General features: G+C 42.3%; 1 protein-coding gene across 1 annotated transcript in view; it reads left to right on the plus strand.

Annotated features, from left to right (window-relative positions):
• Positions 1-4719: 4719 nt before the first annotated feature.
• The window catches only part of EHF (ETS homologous factor), a 31488-nt gene continuing 13575 nt past the window's right edge, over positions 4720-22632 (plus strand). The window contains exons 1-6 of the mRNA XM_089684631.1: positions 4720-4822; positions 9220-9456; positions 14849-14908; positions 16690-16749; positions 20835-20900; positions 22011-22082. Of these exons, the coding sequence (XP_089540757.1) occupies positions 4720-4822; positions 9220-9456; positions 14849-14908; positions 16690-16749; positions 20835-20900; positions 22011-22082 (598 nt within the window). The remainder of the gene's footprint in view (positions 4823-9219; positions 9457-14848; positions 14909-16689; positions 16750-20834; positions 20901-22010; positions 22083-22632) is intronic.

Genomic DNA, 22632 nt, shown 5'->3' on the forward strand with positions numbered 1-22632 from the left:
CAAAGAAAGCGAAAACCGGGCGCAAACAACTGGGCGCATAGGAGAAAACAATCTGTCCACAATTAAGTGTGCAATAATACAATAGAATCCCAACAAACAATGAAAATGTTTTGCAGACAGAAGGGGGTAATGTGAGGAAACAAATCAAAGAGAGAGGAAAAAAAGGTCACGAACGATGACAATATAATTCCTGTAAATGGCTGTGTTTACATCGCGTTAATTCCTGAAAATCTTCTCAAGGTAGAATTACGTTTGCTGTAGGTCCGCTCAGGCAGTCTCGGTGTTCAGACAATCTTTCTGTGAACAGTTGTCAATGAAAGTGAAAAAATTTGAGTCTGTTGACCTGTAGTTAGTAACAAGAGCCTGGAATTAGACAACTTATGTGATAATGTAAGTATATACCGAGCTATGCATTGTTTGGAGAGGAATGTCACGCACGGCTAAGCAATGGATTATGATTCTCTGGAAAGTCAACATTTTGAAAATAACTATGAATTACAGATTAACAGCTCGGTAAAGGTAAGCCATAAGTTACTCATGCAGAGACCTCTTGAAGCATTTTCACATATCTTTGTCAAGAGTTCTTCAGAATTACTGATGCGGGTAAAGTTATTTTTGCAGGGGCGACGTTTGGCTCTGCGCAGCTGAGGTCCTGTCCATTGCAGGGTGCAGCTATCTGCCTCTTCCCATACATGTGTAGGCAGGACACCATAGGCAATGCTAGAGTGGGGCTGTGCTAGCCATTTATAAACAGTTGGAATATATTAATGTCCTGGGTTTTAAAGCTTCCAGGAAGATTTACCTGCTACTTCTTGGCTTAACTTCACAGAAAGGAAGGCAGGAAGGGAGGGAGAAGGTAAGGGAAGAAGGAAGAGAGGGAGAAGGTAAGGAAGAGCAGGAGAAGGTAAGGAAGAGTGGAAGAAGGTAAGGAAGAGAAGGAGAAGGTAAGGAAGAGAAGAAAGAGAGGGCGAAGGTAAGGAAGAGAGGGCAAAGGTAAGGAAGAGAGGGAGAAGGTAAGGAAGAGAAGGAAGGATGAGAGGGAGAAGGTAAGGAAGAGAGGGCGAAGGTAAGGAAGAGAGGGCGAAGGTAAGGAAGAGAAGGAGAAGGTAAGGAAGAGAAGGAAGAATGAGAGGGCGAAGGTAAGGAAGAGAAGGAGAAGGAAGGATGAGAGGAAGGGAGGGAGAAGATAAGGAAGGAAGAGAGGGAGGGAGGGAGGAAGGAAGGAAGAGTGGGAGAAGGTAAGGAAGAGAGGGAGAAGGTAAGGTAGAGCAGGGGAAGGTAAGGAAGAGTAGGAAGAGAGGGCGAAGGTAAGAAAGAGAAGGAAGGATGAGAGGGAGGAAGGAAGAGAGGGAGACGGTAAAGAAGGAAGGAAGAGAGGGAGAAGATAAACGAGGAAGGAAGAGAGGGAAGGAAGGAAGAAAGGTGGAAGGAAGGAAGAGAGGGAGGAAGGAAGTGAGGGAGAAGGAAGTAGGAAAGAAAGGAGAGACAGAGAGAAGGAAGAAGGAAAGAAATGAGAGAGGGAGAAGCGAAGGAAGGAATGAAGAAGGAGGAAGGAAGCGAGGGAGAAAAGAAGGAAGGAATGAAGAGGGAGGAAGGAAGAGAAGGAGAAGGTAAGGCAGAGGAGGAAGAAAGAAACGAAAAGGGGAAGAGAAAAACAAAGTGTGGAAAGCAAGAACTGGTGAAATAAGGAGTGAAGGACAAAAGAAAATAACAATAGACTGAAGGAAGGGTGGATGGGAGAAAGGGTGGCATGGAGGAAGGAAATTAGGAAGGAAGGATGGGACAAAAATATAGGAAGAAATTAAGAAAGTAAGTTATTTGATGGAAGGCGGGAGAGAGGATGGGAGAAGGAAAGGGAATGAATGAGGGAACCAAGGAAGGAAGAAGGATGGACTAAGGAAAAAAAGAGAGTAAGGAAAAAGAAAGAAAAGACATACAGGATATGTATAAAGAATGGAATAAAAGAAGGAAGGGTGAGGGAAAGCATGGGAGGATGGAAAGGATGGAAAGTTGGAAGGGAAGACTGTAGAAAGAAAGTAAAACAATAAAAAAAGGCTGAAAACTGGTGAAATAAGGAGTATAGGACAAAAGGAAGTAAAAATGGGACAAAGAAATGGAAGACGAAGGGAGCAAGGATGAGAGAAAGGAAAGGAATGAGGGAACCAAGGAAGGAGAAAGGATGGACTAGTGAAAAAAGGGAGGAAGTAAAAAAAGAAGAAAAAACACACATGAGATGTAGGAAGGAAGGAATGAGAGGGAGGATGGAAAGAAAGGAGGAGAGGGAGGATGGAAAGTTGGAGGATAGAAAGAAGGCAAAAAGTAAAAAAAGGAAGGATGAAAGAACTGGTGAAACATGTAGTGAAGGACAGAAGGAAAGATGGATAGGAGAAAAGATGGGAGGGGGGAAGGTAATTAGGAATGAAGGATGGGAGAAAGAAATGGAGGGAGAAACAAAGAATGTAAGAATTGGAAGGAAGGACAAGAGAGTAGGGTGTAATTGATTGAAGGAGGAAGAAAGGATGGGAGAAAGAAAGTGAAGGAATGCGGGAACCAAGGAAGAAAGAAGGATAGACTATTAAAAAAAGGGAGGAAAGAAAAAGTAAGGAAGGGTGAACAGGAGATGTATGAACAATGAAATGAAAGCGTGGGATGGAAGAAAGAGAGAAAGAAATGAAGAAAGAACTGGTGAAATAAGGAAGAGAGGACAGAAGGAGGGAAGTAAGGATGTATTGAAGGAATGGTGGATAGGGGAGAGGATGGGAGGTATGAAGGAAGGGAGAAAAAAATGGAGGAACAAACAAAGGAAATAAGTATGGGTGGGAAATAGAGAGGATGGAAGAGAGGGAGGAAGGAAAGAAGGAATGAGAACTAAGGCAAAATGAGAGAAAGGAAGGACAGGAGAACAAAAGATGGAAGTAAGAAGGAAGGAAGTAAATAGGAAGGATGGTTAAGGTGTCATAGGTGTCTCCTAGATGCAGTGTGATTTGCTGTGCTGTAAGCCCATTGTCTGTGTACCCAGTGAAGGTGACATTGTGGTGTAGAGAACATCAGAGTCTGTTATGTGTAAAGTTCCCAGCTGCATGTTCCTAGTTTGTGCTCCGGGATCAGTAGCTCTGTCATAAAACAATCAGGCCCATTGTCAGTGCTGTCACTCAGAATCAGGCAGTATAAAAACATTGAGTAACTGTCATTACAGAGTCATTCATTTTCACTGCCAGGAGGGAGGGCTGTGCAGGTATTGCATTTCCAGTTAAAACCTTAAAAAATATCAATATCTGTAACATTGCCAAGTTTCTCTGCACTTTCACTTCATAGTCACCTCCCTTACAATACTAGTTTTCTTTCTTTCTTTCTTTCTTTCTTTCTTTCTCTTTCTTTCTTTCTTTCTTTCTTTCTTTCTTTCTTTCTTTCTTTCTTTCTTTCTCTTTCTTTCTTTCTTTCTTTCTCTTTCTTTCTTTCTTTCTTTCTTTCTTTCTCTCTTTCTCTCTTTCTCTCTTTCTTTCTCTCTCTTTCTCCCTCTCTTTCTTTCTTTCTCTCTTTCTTTCTCTCTCTCTTTCGTTCTCTCTTTCTTTTTTTCTTTCTTTTTCTTTGCATCCTTTCTTTATTAACAATTTGTATACCACAATGGTGACAATAAAACACCCACATCATTGTGGCTAATACACATCCTTTAATGTATGCTTTCTAGTGCTTTGTGGTGCATTGCATTAGGTGGATCATTCCTTATTAATGGATTGTCAACATACCTCAATGCAGGAAAACTGGGTCCTGCATGCAAAGTATATGTGTGCTGAGGTGCAGTTTACGAAATAATGGCAAGGCATTGAAATGCACATATAAAGCATGGTACTATATATTGTGTTAACTCGCATTATGTTGTCAACAAACATAACGGGGTTGATTTACTAAAACTGGAGAGGGCAAGATCTGGTGCAGCTGTGCATGGTAGCCAGGGCCGGGACAAGGAGTAGGCAGGAGGGACAGCTGCCCTGGGCGCAGCAGGTTACTGTATGGATGGGGCGCCAGTGAGCTCATTGTGATACAAGGCATTCTGACAACTGGGTGACTGCTCAGGGTAGCATTCCCTAAGCGCAAGGGGGGGGGGGGGGGGCGCAGTTTGGCTTCTTTGCCCTGGGTGACTTTATCCTGGCACTGATGGTAGCTTCTAAGTTCAGCTTGTTCAATCAATCTTTGACAAAAATAAAAATGGAAGCTATTTGGTTACTATGCAGAGCTGCATCAGATATTGCTCTCTCCAGTTTTAGTAAATCAACCCCAAGTTCTACAACTATAACTGTCATTCTAAATGATTATTTACAGGTCTCTGAGAGTCCACTACAGGCAGGTCATGTGTCAATGATTGTGTTTTTTGCACTAATTATCAGCTATAGAAGCAAGAGGAGAGAGATGTTTGAATAGCCATAATTAAGATAACGTGGGCTCCACAAATCTGCTCAATTCCTGGCAGAAGGAGACTAAAGCTGAGTTTTGGCGAGTGATAATGTGAAAACCTGGAAAATAGCTTTTTCATCTATTATGAGGGTTAAGGGAAAGATTGAATAAATCCATAGATAAAAGAAATGTAAGTCAGAGTTGGATACCTATCAGGGCCATTGACTGGGAACCTGCCACTACTTCTGGTATACTTGTTACTCCCCAACTGGATTTGGATGATCATTTATGTATTATATACTAATATAATTTTTTTTTCTACAGATCATGATTTTACAAAGAAACAACATTATGAATATTAACCCGAGCCTCAATGCACATCCACATTCCCACCAGCCTTCCTGGACTTCTCCTTATTCCACATGTGAAGGTGAGGGACATTTTGTCAGATGAGGCTTCTATGTAATAAAGGCTGTTCACCCACCTACTCGATCCATCTCTGGCTCAGACAGATGTACAACTATCATACCTTTAAACTTCTTACAAAATTTGACTGGTCAATTCCTTCTCCCTCTATGCCCGTCATAGCCCTCTCCTCTTTTGGAACTGTCTAGTTACTCTTCTTGCTGGTCCAGCTTGTAGCAAGGGTTTGGGTGGTGGTTGTTTTGTCACATCCTCCATGTTTTCCACCTACCTCGTTGGATGCCAAGTCTGGGAAATGCAAGAGGTCTACCCCTCAGGGTGGGTTCCTCTCGGCTAGGCTAGGTAACTTGTACAGGATTTCTCTCTCACCACTTCACAGATATGGGGTACCTTTGTTTTAGTGCCATATTTACCAATGCCCTGGGACAAGGCTGAGGTTGCCATCAGGGAATGCTCCACCTTAAGGTGGGCCTCTACGCCTCTACTCTTAGAGATGTACATCATGTACACTTGCACAACAACTGTTCTCCAGTTACTATTGGGTCCCCGTGTAAATGTACATCTTCCCAGTGTAGCTTGCAATTAGGCGGGCCATGCCGAACACTGACCATAGCCACCTGTCAAGCATTTCCCACTTCCAGTCCTGGTAGCAGCATGGAACCCCGCCATGCATATAGCGTAGGCTCCAAATGTGCACTTAGCTTTATCTCTTGAGTTTCCATACCTATGTACAGGATGGAGACCTCTGCAGTGCAGGTTTGTTCTCATTGCTAAGGGAGACAGAATGCAGCGTAGGGAGTGTCAACAACATCTTCCTCATGGCTAGAGGCAATTCCACCTATAACAGGTACACTTTATGGACAAGCTGCTCGTTGACTATACCTTTGTTGCTCATGACAACCACGTGTGTAACTTGCATTACGGTGACTCTTGGCATGTTAACTCTTCATACTCCATGCGCTAGTGACCCAAGCTGTAGACTAAGTGCAAATTTGTGCCGGTTACTTGCATTACACCCCTTAAGTATCAGATGAGGTTTCAGACGAGGCAAAAGACAAAGTTTCAATGCTTTACTGAATAAAGTGCAACATTAAAAGTCCAACAGAACTTCAAGAGTACAGTCCATTTTCCTCAATCCCTAGTCCCTAATCCTAACCAGGATGCTGTCCTGGTTTACCTGCAGAGGTGTGTCTGTTTAGTTGCGACATCCAACAGAGGCAAGTTTCACAAGCTGGTCTCTTTGGGGTGATCACCAAGTCTTGAAGATGTACAAGATAGTTGCGCCATTCCTGCACCTTTCCCAGATGATTTTATCTGTAGGGTTCCGGGGAGATGGCCAGGGCCAGGCAAGTGAACTGGCCTTCTCTCACAGTAGATCCTCCAGACTCTAGGCCAAATCCAAGGGTATAGACCACCGGTCCTGGACCTGGTACACTGTCCCAATTTATACTCACAGATGCAGTGAGTTGGACCCAAGAACCTCGCCAAAGGGAAACACTAATCCCTACCGTACAGGCTGGGATAGCACATACCTAGCTAATTCTAACCTGCTTACAAGCTTCTCCACCCCTCTCTACTCTTCTTTTATGACCTATGTACACTATGAGAGATCTCTCTACTCTTCATTTATTACCCATTTACACTATGGTAGATCTCTCTACTCTTCTTTGACAACTCATGTATGCTATAGTAGATCTATCTACTCTTCTTTTGTGACCCATGTATGCTATAGTGGATCTCTCTGCTCTTTTACGACCCATGAATGCTATGGGAGATAGTAGAAAAGGCTTTCACTAGAGGTGTCACATCTCAAATAACTACTCATTAAATAAAACTCACAGAATGGCAGGACTTTTGAGGCACCACAATGAATATATTTCCATCTTGATAAAAACAAGATATGTTTATTTGTATAAACTCTAAATTCATTTGCTTAAAATAATTCTAAGGAACAGGAGCATAACTTTACAAAAAAAACCTAGTAATTATATATATATATATATATATATATATATATATATATACACACACACACACACAGTGGAGATATACACTCCTATAGTGGTTGTGATAGATAATGATAGCCCAATGAGTTTCCCGGACCAGTAAAATTCTGCTTCATCAGGAGCCAAATGATCAAATTGTCCTATAGTGTTAAAGAAAGCATATTAATAAAAAAACAAATTAATACATTATATAAAATTGGACATTTGCTGTATGTCGCCCAAAAGTGGAGGTATCTGCTACCCATGAAGGCGCAGGAGGCTGGTGCCCCCTCCTGTGCCTTCATGGGTAGCTGATACATCTGCTTTTAATTTTAGGGTGAGGGGGTCACTAGTTAATAGGAAGCTTTTTTGTATGCTTGTAGAATATAGAACGATATTGTTGTAGGGAAGAACCAAATATCTGATTATTAAGGAGTAGAGAGCACTTGCACACTGTCAGTTGGACAACATTTGCATTGTGTTTGCATATGCTAGCTGAAGATCACTTTAGAGACAGTTATCTCTTTTGTGAACACAAGTGGAGTACAGTCTACATCACTTAATGGATAAGTGAATTTTTATATGTGACTACAGTCAATTCCTACTGATACTCCACATTCTTTCATGAACAAAGTAGGTTAGCAATTTTCTGTAGCCAGTCCTGTTACCTAGACTAGACCCCTCTGCCAGGGAGTGCAGAACAGTCCTGGCCCAAACCTGATTCCAGCCTGCTAATCGGACAATGAAGAAGTAACAGGACACTGATGATAAGTAAACCAAGGCAGGGGCGGACTGACCATTTGGAAGCTCGGGCACTGCCCGAGGGCCCGAGGTCAGTAGGGGGCCCCATGAGATGCCCCTGGTACCTTTTTCATAGGCTTTGTTGAGTTTGGGCAAGGACACAGTTTGGGCAAGGCCATGATCCCCTATTGCCCGGGGACCCCATGAGTTGTCAGTCCGCCCCTGAACCAAGGTTATAAAGATTCACAAAAAGTGCACTTGCACTTTGTGAATAACTACATATGTACCATAGCTGGTTATTGGAAAATCACGTTAATTAGTATTAGGAATATTTTTAATATTTATTTACAGCACATGGGTTTTAGGCTATTTATATTTAATATAATCAGCTGATTGGTGTCATTAAGATACACAAAATGTATGACCTGATTTACATTGTGCTTGTATAGATAGAATTGAGTGCCACACTAATATAAGAGATTTAAAAAAAAAGGAAATATATATATATATATATATATATATATATATATATATATATATAAACCTGTGCTAATAAAAATTACAATAAATAATCAAAAATTAGGTGTATACCATATAGTGGTTGAACACAAACACCCTGATACTAGGCAATAAACAATATATACATCAGAGTGCGGCGCTTAAAAAAGTGACAAATGATTGTAAGAAAACAATAAAAAATGTGTCAAAAATTAGTCCATCCGAAAAATAAAGAAAAGTTCCAGAGGCAATGATGAAACAAAGGAAATCCAAGGACAGTTGTTGTGTCACCAGCAGAAAGGCATGACCCCCTGTTAAGAGTGGTCAATCGCGCTTTGTTAAACAACCCAGAGAGCTGGTCACTCAATCCTCCTCCAGATCACCAAAAGAGTAGATAAAGATCTTCCAAACAATGGATCTTACTTAGGGTAGCTGAACCACTCAGGATAAGACTCAAACATGTAGTAGGAAACATGTAAAGAAAGAGTGCTCCACAACGCATGTATATTTAGTATAATCAGCTGATTGGTGTCATTAACATACACAAAATTTATGACTTGAATTCCATTGAGCTTGTAAAGATAGAACTGAGTGCCACACTAATATAAAAGATTAGCAGACTGATGAGGTCATGATGCGCTGTTACCTCCTGTGAACATGTTCCCAGTGTTAGACTGACAGCAGTAGAACCCTGACTGGCTCATATTGCTATCTTTGCCCCTCCTAGTCTGAATCCTGCTGGGATTGTGGAAAACTGCAATAAAAATAGCTACTGGGTACACACCTGACAGGAGGTCATAGATAATAATAAAAACCCACCAGAGTCTCTTTCATTTTCCATAGAACAGAAAAGGGTTAAAGAATATTTTGACTGGTGCTGAGCTTTAAATAGTACTATTACCGAGGTTTTCACCACCTGACATATTTTTAATTTGCAAATTTATATAATATAATTAGCAGGTGGAAAAACAAAGACTCACAATACCAGGAAGGATGTCAAAGCCTCTCCTGGCAGGAAACAATTAACAATATCAATTATAATTTACATGTGGTGGTGGTTATACTCCTTTCACAAACAGAGCAAAACACATCCAGTTATAATTGGATTTAATAGCTTCTATAAAATCTCCACCTTTTGCCAACTCTTCTTGCCCTGACATGCTGTTTTGGCCATCTGCAGGTTTCTTCGCGGCCCAGTGGCACGACGTCCACCCGCAGTACTGGAACAAATACCAGGTGTGGGAGTGGCTGCAGCAGTTTGTGGACACCAACCAATTGGACGCCAGCTGCATCTCGTTCCAGGAGTTTGACATCACGGGGGAACGGCTCTGCAGTATGACGTTGCAGGACTTCACACAAGCCGCCGGGGAGGTTGGACATATCTTATATAACAGCGTCCAGAATCTCAGGTGGCATGGTGAGGAACTATTAAAGTGTATCCCAAGGCAAAATTAAGAAAACATATTAATTGCATTTATTATTATTATTATTATACATGATTTATATAGCGCCAACAGTTTGCTCAGCGCTTTACAATATAAGGGGAGACAATACAGCAACAATACAGTTCAATACAAGAGGGATAGGAGGGCCCTGATCCTGGGAGCTTACAATCTAACCTGCAATGCATTCATATTTCTGCATGCTTTAGGACCCTTACAGACGGGGCGGACCCGCCAGCAGACCTGTTTGCTCAGCGGGGGATCTCTCCACCGATCCCCACTGAGCAAGCGGATGACAGGTCTGTGACTGCGCTGCTACTGCAGAGCGCACACAGACACAGCCTACTTTTTCCTATCGGGTGGTCCACCTGTCCGTTTCCACCCGACTGTCATCCGATCCACCGGAGAGATGAGGAATGGATCCCCATCCAGATGTTCTTGGTGTACAGGATCGGATTAGATGCAAGACTTGTCCATTGACACCCGCTGGTCCATAGAGGTCTATGGATGGTCCGATCAGGTCTGCTAGAAAATCTGACAGGCGGACCCGATCAGACGATCAGTGTGAAAGGGGCCTTATGCCTGTAAACTGGCAGCAAGTACAGAAAAATGATTCTTAATGTGCCAGATATACAGTATATTGGGGTTGATTTACTAAGACTGGAGAGTGCAAAATCTGGAGCAGCTGTGCATGGTGGCCAATCAGTTTCTAACTTCAACTTGTTCAATTAGTCCTCATGCACACTGGAAATTTTTACAGGGGCTGTTTTTGGCTTTTGAAGTTATTATTCTACAGCTAGTAAACCCCCCAGCATGCTATCCAATGTGTCCATGCACACATAAACTCTAATCAACGTTTCTTGGCAGGGACGTTTTTTGGCTGGAAAAAAACCCCCAGGAATAGTGGGTTCCTATAGGGTTTTTTTAGCTGTAAAAACGCTGAAAAACGTGGCAAATCATGGCAAACCAGCGATTGTGTACTTTTTTTGAGTCAAAAAAAATTTTTTTTTTTGGAGTCAAAAAAATGGAAACGTGAAAACACATGGCAAAACACTGCTAAACACTAATACAAAAACGCTGAAAAATCCACGTTTTCAACGTAACTATACAGAACTAACATTACCAGCGTTGTTAAAACGCCCAGTGTGCATGGAGCCTTAAGCTTTGACAACCTGGAAGCTGATTGGTTTCTGTGCAGGGCTGCACAAGATTTTGCACACTCCACTTTTAGTAAATCAACCTCCATATGTTTAGGATTTCAGAGTTAGAAAGTCAGTGTGGCCATTCCAAAGAGGAAGGTAGAAGCACATTATGGGGTTGAGTTACTAAAAATGGAAAGTGAAAAATCTGGTGCAGCTCTGCATAGAAACCAATCAGCTTGCAAGTTTTGTTAAAGTTTAATAGAACAAGCTGATTGGCTACTAGGCACAGTGGCACCAGATTATGCACTCTCCAGTTTTAGCAAATCAACCCCATGGTGTCAGCCCTGCCCACTCCATTTCTGATGGATTGGAAATAATCCAGTCCTATCCTCATCTCGTCTCCTCCCTCACCCCCTCCCTTGTTTCCATAACCCCTCCTTCACAGGCAGTGAGTTCAGGAAGTTATCAGTTCCCAACATTTCTGGCAGCATCAACAGGTATCTTGTTTGCACGTATCAAACAGATAAACCTAAGCACTTTCTATGGTATATTTAGCCGACCAAAAGGGAACACAAAAGAGAAGTTCATTGTTAAGCTGGCCATACACTGCTATACCAGATTCTTCCATTTACGCAAATAAGGTGGATGAAGGAACCCCCTTGCCAGGACATTGCATTCTGACAGTGCCACTCTTTGCTGTCAGAATACACTGATCAGTGACTACAGCTAACTGACTGCAACTGCTGATCAACGGAAATGTTTCTTAATGTCCCTTTTGACAGCAGTTCACCAGTGCTAAGCCCACACTAGATTGCAGTGTGGGAAACCCACGTTCCGTGTCGTTTCGCGCACCGTTTTCAAACTGCACTGCCCTTGCGGTCTGCAGTGGGTGTGCAATCTTAACAATACCCAAAATGTAGCTCGCAAACGTGGTGTGTTTGCCTGCACTGGATTGTATGGTACAAAACGTCCAGTTGCAGTGTGGTTCAAAAATTGGTGCGCACATGACATGACTTGACATGACATTGGTGCGTGCACTGCACTGAATTAGATGTGAATTGCACAGGAATGTGGTGCAGTTCATGTATGATTCATACGTGGTTCATAATGTGAACAAAGGCTAAGCGATTGACTTCTGTGCAGTAGGAGAGTCTGCATACAAATCCAAGTTTGGTCAGTTCAGAGGGGAAAAAACTTCCACTCTCCATAAAGCCGCCTTGGAGTTTTTGGGATCCTGGCCGACTCCTGGTATCAGTAGGATGCCAAGAATGAAGCCAGGAACAATGTCACTCCAACAAGTGCGCACAGGAGTTACATTAACAACAGCCTCCCAAAGGCTGAAGAGAAAGAGATTCCAGGTTGAAATAAAAGAACAGAGGAGATGGCAGTAGCAGCAGGTGGAGCAGAGATGAGGATTGCAAAGCTGTCAGAGAAAGGCAAACCCAGCGGTAAATCAGGCATGTGTTTGGGTGCATGGACAATGGTTGAGGATAAATAGAAAATGATTGGACATGTACAACAATGCACCAAACTCTACATCAGAGCTAAAAGAAGGAGATTAGAGGAGGAATGAAGGACACAGGGGACGTTCTTTCCAAATAAAGACAATTGGGAACTATATATTTTTTTCAGGAGGAGGACACAACCTCCCAGAGCAACCCATTTTAGCTCCTCAGTTAGGTAAACAAAGTTCAGAGCCAGCAAGTTGTATACATTTCAGCAGAAGTTCCATATCCTTATTGCGTCTGCCTGTTTAGCATATCATGGCAGAAGGCCTACATTCTATGCTTCCTCCTTGGCATATAGACGGTCTGCATTACATACCCATGCATGCAAATCAGACAGTTGCTGCACCAAATTTCCCATATATTTTATATTCAGGAAAATGCCATTGTAATGCAAACTGGGCAAAAAATGCCTGATTTTCATATTTAGTTCCATCTAATATCACATATGTGCTACAGTGTAGTGTGTCTCTGTGCACCTGCGAAAATACATATACCATCAGTTAGTGATTAAAAGGAGTAGAATCCACTAGGTTTTTTGGAATCAAAAATAAATTCTGTATCTCCCTATAAGCAAATTTCTTGGAATACATATCTCCTCTCTGGCCACTGTCCCCCACAGACTTGCCATTTTAAGCTCCAGAACTACTACACTTCAACCCATTTTCTGAGAGCCCAGGCCATCATGGACCCATCCACTGTTAGGGCACCATCATGTTGGCTTAGGCTCATACTATTTCTGCACAGAACGAAAATCAAAGGTATTCTGTAAACCATCAATGAAGGTGGGCAAGATGAGAAAAGACCCATGACCTGCTGGAAGAAATTTGGAATTAGGATATGTATACTGTGTATTTTGTAAAGGGATTGGAAGGATTGGGTTAATTTTAGATGCAGATGGGCTTTAAAGCGATCCCATAATTTGTTTAATTAAGGCAAAGTAACAGGTTTGCGTTACAATAGTGGGATGTCACCATATACTTACCTTCCATTTGCTCCCTTGTCTTGTTTGGCTCTCGGAGTCAGAGACAAACCCAGTAGGTCTTGGGATAGAGGCATATATAACTCCCCTCTGCCTCCCTGTGAGCAGCGTTTAGTGCCAGAATGGTCAATAGGTATAGCAGTTAGGATCACCCATGAATGAAGGTGAGCAAGAAGAGAAAAGACCCATGCTGGAAGAATTTTGGATAAGATATGTATACTGTGTATTTTGTAATGGAGTTGAAAGAGTTGGGTTTATTTAAGATGTAGATGAGCTTTAAAGTGACCCTATAATTTGTTTATTTAAGGCAAAGTAACAGGTTTGCTTTAGAATAGTGGGTGGTATCCATATACTTATCTACCACTTACCATCTACTTGCTCCCCCTGTCATGTTTGGCTGTTGGAGCTGGAGAGAAACCCAGTAGTTATTGGAATGGAGGCTCACATAACTCTCCACTCTGTCTCCTCACAACGCAGTGTTTAGTGCCAGAGTGGTTTCAATTAATTCAATAATTACCGCGCTCTAATACTAATTAAAAAGTGCTCAGTGCTTGAAAAATAATATGAATAAATCAACAATTGATGATACCTTTAAAAAATTGTAAATACTCCTATATATGTGCCAATTAATAAATCAAATAATAATTCATGATAAAAATAATATATAAAGTCCAAAAAATCCAAAAAGGTATAAATGAAAAGTCCCAAGTGCAAAAAAGAAAGTGCTATAGTGTTCAAGTCAAATCAAATCATACTCTCCTTCCAACATATGGTTTGCTTCAATCCTGCAGCTTTATAATTAGCCTGTGTGTCTGTGAGGGATGATCCCTCCTTTGATCCACTCTCTCCTTCTAATATGTGCTTCAATCCTGCAGCCTTGCAAGTAGCTTGTATGCCTGTGAGGGATGATCCCTCCTTTGATCCACTCCTTGTTGTAACAGCCAAATGCATGCAAAGAGAAAAGAATATATGGTGCCTTATCCCAGAGACAAATTCAGATTTTAATTAACTTTCACATTACACTCACATGTTAAAAACATCAATAGCGCTTTTTGTATAGTAAACAACCGCTGCCTGCGGTGGAGGTCTGGCCAGAGGGTATGTACCCCAAGCCGTCAGTACTCGCCGTATCAGTTAATTAAAATCTGAATTTGTCTCTGGGATAAGGCACCAAAATAAATCCTAGATAAAGGTCTATTCAATAGAAGAGCATTTATACAGTGGTCTCTCTGCTGACACATGCCCTGCTAAGTCAGAGTTCTCCAATCAGCAAAGCTCATGCTCCCTGCTGATTGGAGTGCTCTAGCATTACCTAGCAGGGGGTGTGTCAGACCTCAGCAGAGAGACTGCTACATTCACAGAGAGGACAAAGATCCTTCTTTGCAACATGCTGGCGGGAGACAAGCTTTTCTACTCAAGTTGTGGCAGTTTTGTAAAGAAAATGAACTGTAAATCTTTGCACTCCTTATTTTTTAATACACCCAAAATATATAGCTGATCTCTTCAAACCTAATGCCTATGTAATTGATGAGTAAAGAGTTTAGTTCCACTTGACACACCAGTATCCACCATATATGCATTATTGGTCTTATAGAAGCGAATCATTACTATTATTATACAGTATTTATATAGCGCCAAAGGGTTTGCTCAGCGCTGTCATTTTAGACAAGGAAACTTTGCATCATTTGCAGTCATCCATATGCTTATGTACCTAAAGGTGTCAATTTCCTTCTTATAGGTAATTATCAGAGCCAAGTGCTGCAGTCTCTCAATGTTGTCATCAAGACAGAACAACCAGGTATAATTATGGCTTTTTGATAACAATTAGCACAACACGTTTTTGTAGTATTCCTCCTCTTCGGATGGTTGAGAATGGCCCCCTAATAGGTGTGACAAGCGAACATTTCCATTTCAAGGCAGAATCCTTGGCTTATTGTGGGGTAGAAAGAAAGTTGGGTGCCAATCACTGTAATCTTTTTAGATTTTTATTTTCTCAATAAACTTTGCAGTGAGGAATTGAGGCAAAGGATACCCAAAAATGGACACTTTGGGGTTTATTTACTAAAGCTGGAGAGTGCAAAATCAGACTCACTTCTGCATAGAAACCAATCAGCTTCCAGGTTTCATTGCCAAAGCTTCATTGAACAAGCTGAGGTTAGAAGCTGATTGGTTTCTATGCAGAAGGGAGTCTGATTTTGGACTCTCCAGCTTTAGTAAATAAACCCCTTTATCTCAGGTCTTCTAGTAGCAATTAATGTTGTTGCTGGCCCTTAAGGAACAGCCAAGCAGATGGTAATAATTCTGTGTGAGCAGTCGCCGGTTGTTGGTAATGGTAAATGGTTCATCTTCTTTCTATAAGTAGATTTTAGGCCCTTGACCCAATGTGAGCAGTTGTAGGTGCTATAGTTGGTTAACTGTAAGATCTTCTTGCAATGTCCAGCATAGCAGCTTCTACCCAACTCTTCCTTAGACACTCTTCAACACAGTAGACATCTCCTAAGGTTCCCATACACACACAGACATCTTCCTGCTCTGCTCCTTCAGGATCAGGGGCGGACTGACAACTCATGGGGCCCCCGGGCAATAGGGGATTATGGGGCCCCTGTGTCCTTGCCCAAACTAAAAAAAAACCTATGAAAAAGGTACCGGGGCATCTCATGGGGCCCCCTACTGACCCCGGGCCCTTGGGCAGTGCCCGAGTTTCCAAATGGTCAGTCCGCCCCTGTTCAGGATATATGCTCCAGCAGTGTCTGGTGTGTGTGTGATTGCGCTACACCAGGAGAAGAAGGGCTTGGTTCTGATGGATATATCGGCAGTTCATAGTGCCGTAAGATTTGAGAATCTTTATCAAACTCTAACAAAAATCCTTCTATTGCATCTCATCCACTACTCAAGCCCTGAGGAAGGGGGAGGCCTTCCCTCTGAAATGCATTGGGTTCATTTGATACTCAACCTATAAACATTTCAAAAGGACCTCTGAGTGATATGAACTTTTGTACTGGGTGCTCCTCAATACCCACCCCAGAGTTTAGGGTACCCCAGGGTCTGGGGAGACCGGATATAGAGAATGCAGGGTCCGGAGAGACCAGATATAGTGAATGCAGGGTGCGGAGAGACCAGATATAATGAATGCAGGGTCTGGGGAGACCAGATATAGTGAATGCAGGGTCCAGGGAGACCAGATATAGTGAATGCAGGGTCCGGGGAGACCAAATATAGAGAATGCAGGGTCCAGGGAGACCAGATATAGTGAATGCAGGGTCCAGGGAGACCAGATATACTGAATGCAGGGTCCGGGGAGACCAGATATAGAGAATGCAGGGTCCAGGGAGACCAGATATAATGAATGCAGGGTCTGGGGAGACCAGATATAGAGAATGCAGGGTCCGGGGAGACCAGATATAGAGAATGCAGGGTCCGGGGAGACTAGATATAGTGAATGCACGGTCCGGGGTTTAGTAACACTTTAAGGTGATAGCATTGAACAGCAAAGATTCAATGCTATTTTGAACTCGTACTAACTGGCTTTACTTTTCTTGTTATTGCTGAGTCTTTATTCTAAGTATATGTTGTTCATAGATCACAGTTCAGTCACTCCGTGGAAGGATGGTGGGTACCTGTATGAAACCTGCTATGATGGTACGTAAAGACCAGCCAAACTTTGACTACATGATCTTATGAGAATCTCTGTTATGTTCTAATCACACCCACACTTGGATCTCTAGATACTAGCAGCAGCTTACAAGATTTGTTGACAATGAACTCAAACAGTATATATTCAATAAAGCGCTCTAAATGCATAAATAAAATGCCTATATAAACTTCCAAATAGTCCCAATAAAGAGTCCAAAAATCATGAACATTTCTAATGTGCTCTGGAAAAACAGACTTCAGTGTTATCCTTTAACACCATCCACCACTAGAGAGCACACAGAGCCTCTTACCAAAATATACCGACCCTCTATGAATCAAGTGGTCAAATATGGCTTGTTATGTAGAGTTCAGACTAAGTTAACATTTAAAGCCACAAATTTATCCCTATTTACTGATAGTCCCAACAGCTGCACATTTACCGCAAGGCAAATAAGGCGTTTGCCTGTGGGCGGCAATTTTCAGGGGGGTCGCGCTGCCCCTTACTGACAGCGGCTTCCCCAACAATCAGATCAAAGCTCTCTCCTACCCTACTTGCTCTTCTGCTGGTTCCCCACTCCTGCCCCTGCTGATTCACCTGTCCCCAGCATGCCCTATCCTCTCCCAGAGCTACTCTCATCACCTCAACTATAGTTACGGGGCATGGCATCCCCGGCACAGAGGGTACAGCCGATGGCATGCGCAGGGCAGTGCCTGAAGAGGGAGATTCCAGGCTGGGGAGGCACAGCAGCTGTCATTGATGATGGTAATTGTGGCCGGGGAAGGAGGGTTGGGGGGGACAGTGGCACGGTGCTGGCAGGGGAGGGGACGTCCCATTTTAGTGTTGCCTAGGGCTGCACGAGGGATATATTCATCACTGAGTACCAATATCCTCCATTGGGTGCTGCCAGTGATGGCAAGGTAGGGAATGAAGGGACCAAGGAACTGCTTTCCAGAAGAAATGTAAGAACAAACTTTAAACTTCTCTATCCTCACAACATGGCTCCCACAGTAGCATGGTCCGGGCTGCGATTTTAAATAGGCACTTTTTAAATGTATTTAGATTGCTTTAATTTATTGGATATCTCTGTTATATAGAGGGTGACAAGAGCTACCATAATAGCTCCAAATTACAAAGTTACCATTAAAACGAACTGAAAACTTACAGTATTATGGTTCTGGGAGGTGTGGGAGGGGGGATTACATTAAATGGGGTTAACATGTATCTAAAGTCAAAAAAATGTGTAATATATTGCAGCTAATCAGTACTTAAATGTGGTGGCTACTTTAGCTTTCACTTACTAAGCTAAGAACATTTTCAGCAAGTACAGAATGTTCCTGTTGATCTTGCCACAAATGCAGTGTCATTGCCACTTCCTGTGAGCTGACCTTGGAACAAAACCAACCTAAAATATTTTGGGTAAGCTACTAAATCCATCAACCCCTATGTAAGGGACATAAAGAGAGGAAGAAATGTTTGAAGTTCAGCCTGGGTGACAATCAGGACTGCATCCATAGACACAATGGAAGAGTAACTGTAGACACCCTATGATAGGAACTATGTAATTTGCACGAAAACCAGGTGAAAATTGAGGGAAAAAAGGTAACTTATGCAAAGACTCAGTGGAGGCCCTCTTTAATAAATCATTTAAAGTAGTTCTAAAGGCAGAAGGTTTTTTACTTTCATTCAATCTATGCTGTCTGGGTGCAGCTCCCCCCTCAGCTCACCCCAAGACTTACCTGAGTCCCATCTCAATTCAGCGATGTGCATGAGAGCTGGGTCTCTCCTGGGTTTCTCTCTCCTCATTAGCTCCTGCCGCTGTCAATCACAGTCAGTGAGACAATGAGGAGAGAGTGGGGCCCAGCCAGGCTCTGTGTGTGACTAGACAATGTCCATTCACAGGAGTGCAGCTCAGGAGCAGGCCTGCTTGAGTGCCCCCATAGCAAGAGGCTTGCTATTGGGGGGCACTCGGCTGGGGGGAGGATCACCAGCCGAGGGTCTAAAAAGAAGAGGATCGGGATTGATCTGTGCAAAACCAATGCACAGAGCAAGTAAGTAAAACGTGCTTGTTATTTAAAGAAAAATCAAACCCTAGAATCACTGGAAGTCCAAAATGTCCAAAAACCTGTTTCCAGAATAGTTACCTTTATTTGTAATGCCGCTGAACAAGCCATCACCCTCTCTTAGAAGTCCCTGATGCACAGTTTCACCAAAGGTAAACCTCCCTTAATACTACCATATTAAATAAAAAACTGACAGCTCTCTCATCTGATATCATACCGAACTTCTCAAAATCGGGTCCTTGTGGGTACCTTTTTCCCAACATAATACCAATGCCTTGGGCCTATGAAGTGAAAAGTTAGTTGGATTGCCTGCGGGGGTTGTGTTCATTCCCTCTCCAAACCCTTCCAGTGCTTTTCCCCTTTTGCCAACCCCTTTCCCACCCTTCCCCCCCCTTCCTCTTTTTTCCCTTATATCCCTATTCTTCTTTTCCCTCTCTGCATTATTCTTCTGTATCCTTTCTTCTTTCTTTTTAATTTTTTTTCTCTTCCATCACAGCTTCTGTATTCCACACTACATATCTTGCAGAATCATTTATACCAGCCATTTTCAACCAGGGTTCCATGGAACTCTGGAGTTCCTCCAGTGGTTCCTAGGGGTTCCTTGAGCTGCAGCTGATTAACCTCGCATTGGATGATGATGGCATGGCATCAGGGCCAATGTCACTTGGCAAAGCCAGCAGCATGGCACCAATTATCTTTTTACCTGTCTATAAGAGTGGCATTCTGACCACCACTGTAAAGGTTTAATTCTTCCTAATGACCACCAAAGGCATTTTCCCATTTCCTCAAGATGAAATGCTTTCCGTAGGGGTTCCCCATAGGGGTTTGTTTTGTGGTTCCTCTGGGGTGAGAAGGTTGAGAAAGGCTGATCTTTATCAAAATCTAACCCTCTATCATGAGAATTTACTCCACTCTCGTTTTTCCATACCACAAAAAACTGTAGATGTGTTTTAACATCATTTTTATAAATAGGTTCTCATAACCATGTACAGCCCACAATTGTTACTTCATTGAAAATACATGTACATGGCAACCCTGACAGCCTCTGGGGTATTTTCAACCCCTTCCTCTCCTTTCCGCTACCCCTGCTCCCTATCCACCCTTATATCTTCTTTTCTTATTTTCTTTTTATCTTCTTCCTTTTTTCTTACTTTGTTACTTGAATGTCATCCATTCCCTTGTAATATGACCCATATTAATGGCCCAAACATATCAAAGGATGAAACACCTATTTTGATCATCAAAATCCACTCTTATTACTAGTCTGTTAACTCCTGTGACGTTAACCTGTGAGTACATTTGTATGTTTTATGGTTAAAATTGACCATTTTCAAAAAATGTAACCATTAGCCCTATCTTTAATGAGGGTAATGTTCATACTCTGTATCTCACGTACTACTTCTTTATTTGAATATTTTATACCTTCTTTATCTCTATGTTAAAGATATGTGATTGAACTTTATGTGGCCTCAAGGTCATACCTGCTATCGTTTTGCTTAAACAATTCTAGTGGAAGAAAATACATGGCATATTACATTATTTCTACATGCCAGGGGCGGACTGACCATTTGCCAACTCGGGCACTGCCCGAGGGCCCGGGGTCATTAGGGGGCCCCATGAGATGCCCCTGGTACCTTTTTCATAGGCTTTTTTGAGTTTGGGCAAGGACACAGGGGCCCCATGATCCCCTATTGCCCGAGGGCCCCATGAGTTGTCAGTCCACCCCTGCTACATGCTGTAAGGTATGCGTAAGTCTTAGGAAGGTCTAGTAAACTTTAATTTGTTACTGTTATGATGAAGATCAGACAGCGAACATCTTCCTGATCAGTGATTGCATTTTTTTGTATTGTAAACTTCTGAAAAAAAATAATTGAACAAGAAAGTAAAAGTAAAAATAAAAACTAATATAGGCACCTCATTTAAGGACTTAAGCTGCAGTATATTACATTTTTGCTTTGGGGATTAGATATACTTTAAAAGCAGAATAAAGAATATGAGGGAATTTGACTAGCATGCTTGTTGTTTTCCAGATGTATACGATAGTAAACTGTACTGCCGGAACAATCTATCGGTGACCCCCAGTCATTACACTACAGGTAAGTGTCCACACCTTAGGACAGCTATAGTATGTCTGCTGTTAGTCCCCATTTTAGAGTTGTATTTGGACATCCTGCTGCCTAGGCACCCTAAAATGATAATGCTGTTTTGTACATCTCCACCCCTTGCCATGTCATATTATCATTTAGCCAAAACGAATGTTAGGATGTGAAGACCACCAAATAGGAGAGATGGGTTTATGTTTCTTGAACTATAGTAGTAGATAGTAAATCTTATTTATTTATTACAGGTACTTATATAGCCCCGTCAATTTACACAGTGCTTTACATATATATTGCCATTATCTGACCCTTGGAGCACTGTTCCTTCCACTGACACCAAAAGATGAAGCATCATTTTTCCACTGACACCAACAGCAGGGCCCTGTTCCTCCCACTGCCACCAACAATGGGACGTTATTACTTTCACTGCCACCAACAATGGGGCATAATTCCTACCACCAATATAAATGATTGAGCACTATCCCCCCAACTGACACCAGTGATGGGCACTATTTCTCCTCTTTGGCATTATTCATCCTCTTCTGTCCACAGGTGCTTTATAATTTATTTGCTCCCACTGACTACCAAGCTGGAGACATTTTCAACTCTCATTGATGCTGGGGCATTTTCTACTCCCACTGACCTAAGGAACAGTAAACTAAACCTTTGTTCAGAAAGTCTCCTGATCTAGACCGTATATTGGGTCTCCTGATCTAGACCGTATATTGGATCTCCTGATCTAGACTGTATATTGCCTCCAGATCTTATACCCTTTGATGACTCCCTAGCCCTACATTCATGTACAGTAGCCCAGTCTGCACAGGCATTATGCCAACAAAGGAAACTTTAGGAAAATAACTTCTCAATGAAATACACAGTGATCCACATATTTAAGACATATTGAAAGATAGTTGTTGCAATAGTTTTTGCAACCTTCCCCTGTTTGTTTTTCAGGATCTGACCCTACCTGACAGGAGGGGTGTTCATGCTTTATTGTGTGACACCTGAAATAACCCTTTGTATTCTGTACAAGACTTCAGTCACTATTACGCCATCCCTGGCACAGTCCAGCCCCTCAGACAACAATGGTGTTTTCTTTTTGTTTAGGTTCAGCGTACCCAGAATCAGAGGTGAAGAAATTGCAGGACTATCCTCAGAGAACTGGCTCAAAGAAACACAGTGAGTGATTGTTCACCTGCCAAAATATGTATACTGGAGAGCTGATCAGGGGTGCAAGGTGCAGGGGTGGAGAGGCCGCTGTCAGACTTAACGATAAGCTGAGCCTTGGCACCGTCCCAATATCTGAACTAACTATTCACAACTCAGATATCAGTCCCTGAGCTCTTACTTGGTCTGCAATGCTAAACTAGGCATCTACACTCACCAGCCACTTTATTAGGTACACCTGTTCAATTGCTTAACACAAATTGCTAATCAGCCAATCACATGGCATCAACATAATGCATTGAGGCATCTAGATGTGGTGAAGACGACTTGCTAAAGTTCAAGCACAGCCATCTCTAGGATTCACAGAGAATGGTCCAAAAAAGAGAAAATATCTAGTGTGCGACAGTTATGTGGATGAAAATGCCTTGTTGATGTCATAGGAGAATGAGCAGACTGGTTGGAGATGATAGAAAGAAAGGCAACAGTAACTCAAATAACCACTGAGGTTATACAGAATACCTTCTCTGAATGCACAACACATTGAACCTTGAAGCAGATGGGC

This window comes from Staurois parvus, unplaced genomic scaffold (genome assembly GCF_062004578.1).
Source record: "Staurois parvus isolate SC_StPar_1 unplaced genomic scaffold, SC_StPar_1.0 ptg000350l, whole genome shotgun sequence".
Taxonomy (NCBI): Eukaryota; Metazoa; Chordata; class Amphibia; order Anura; family Ranidae; genus Staurois; species Staurois parvus.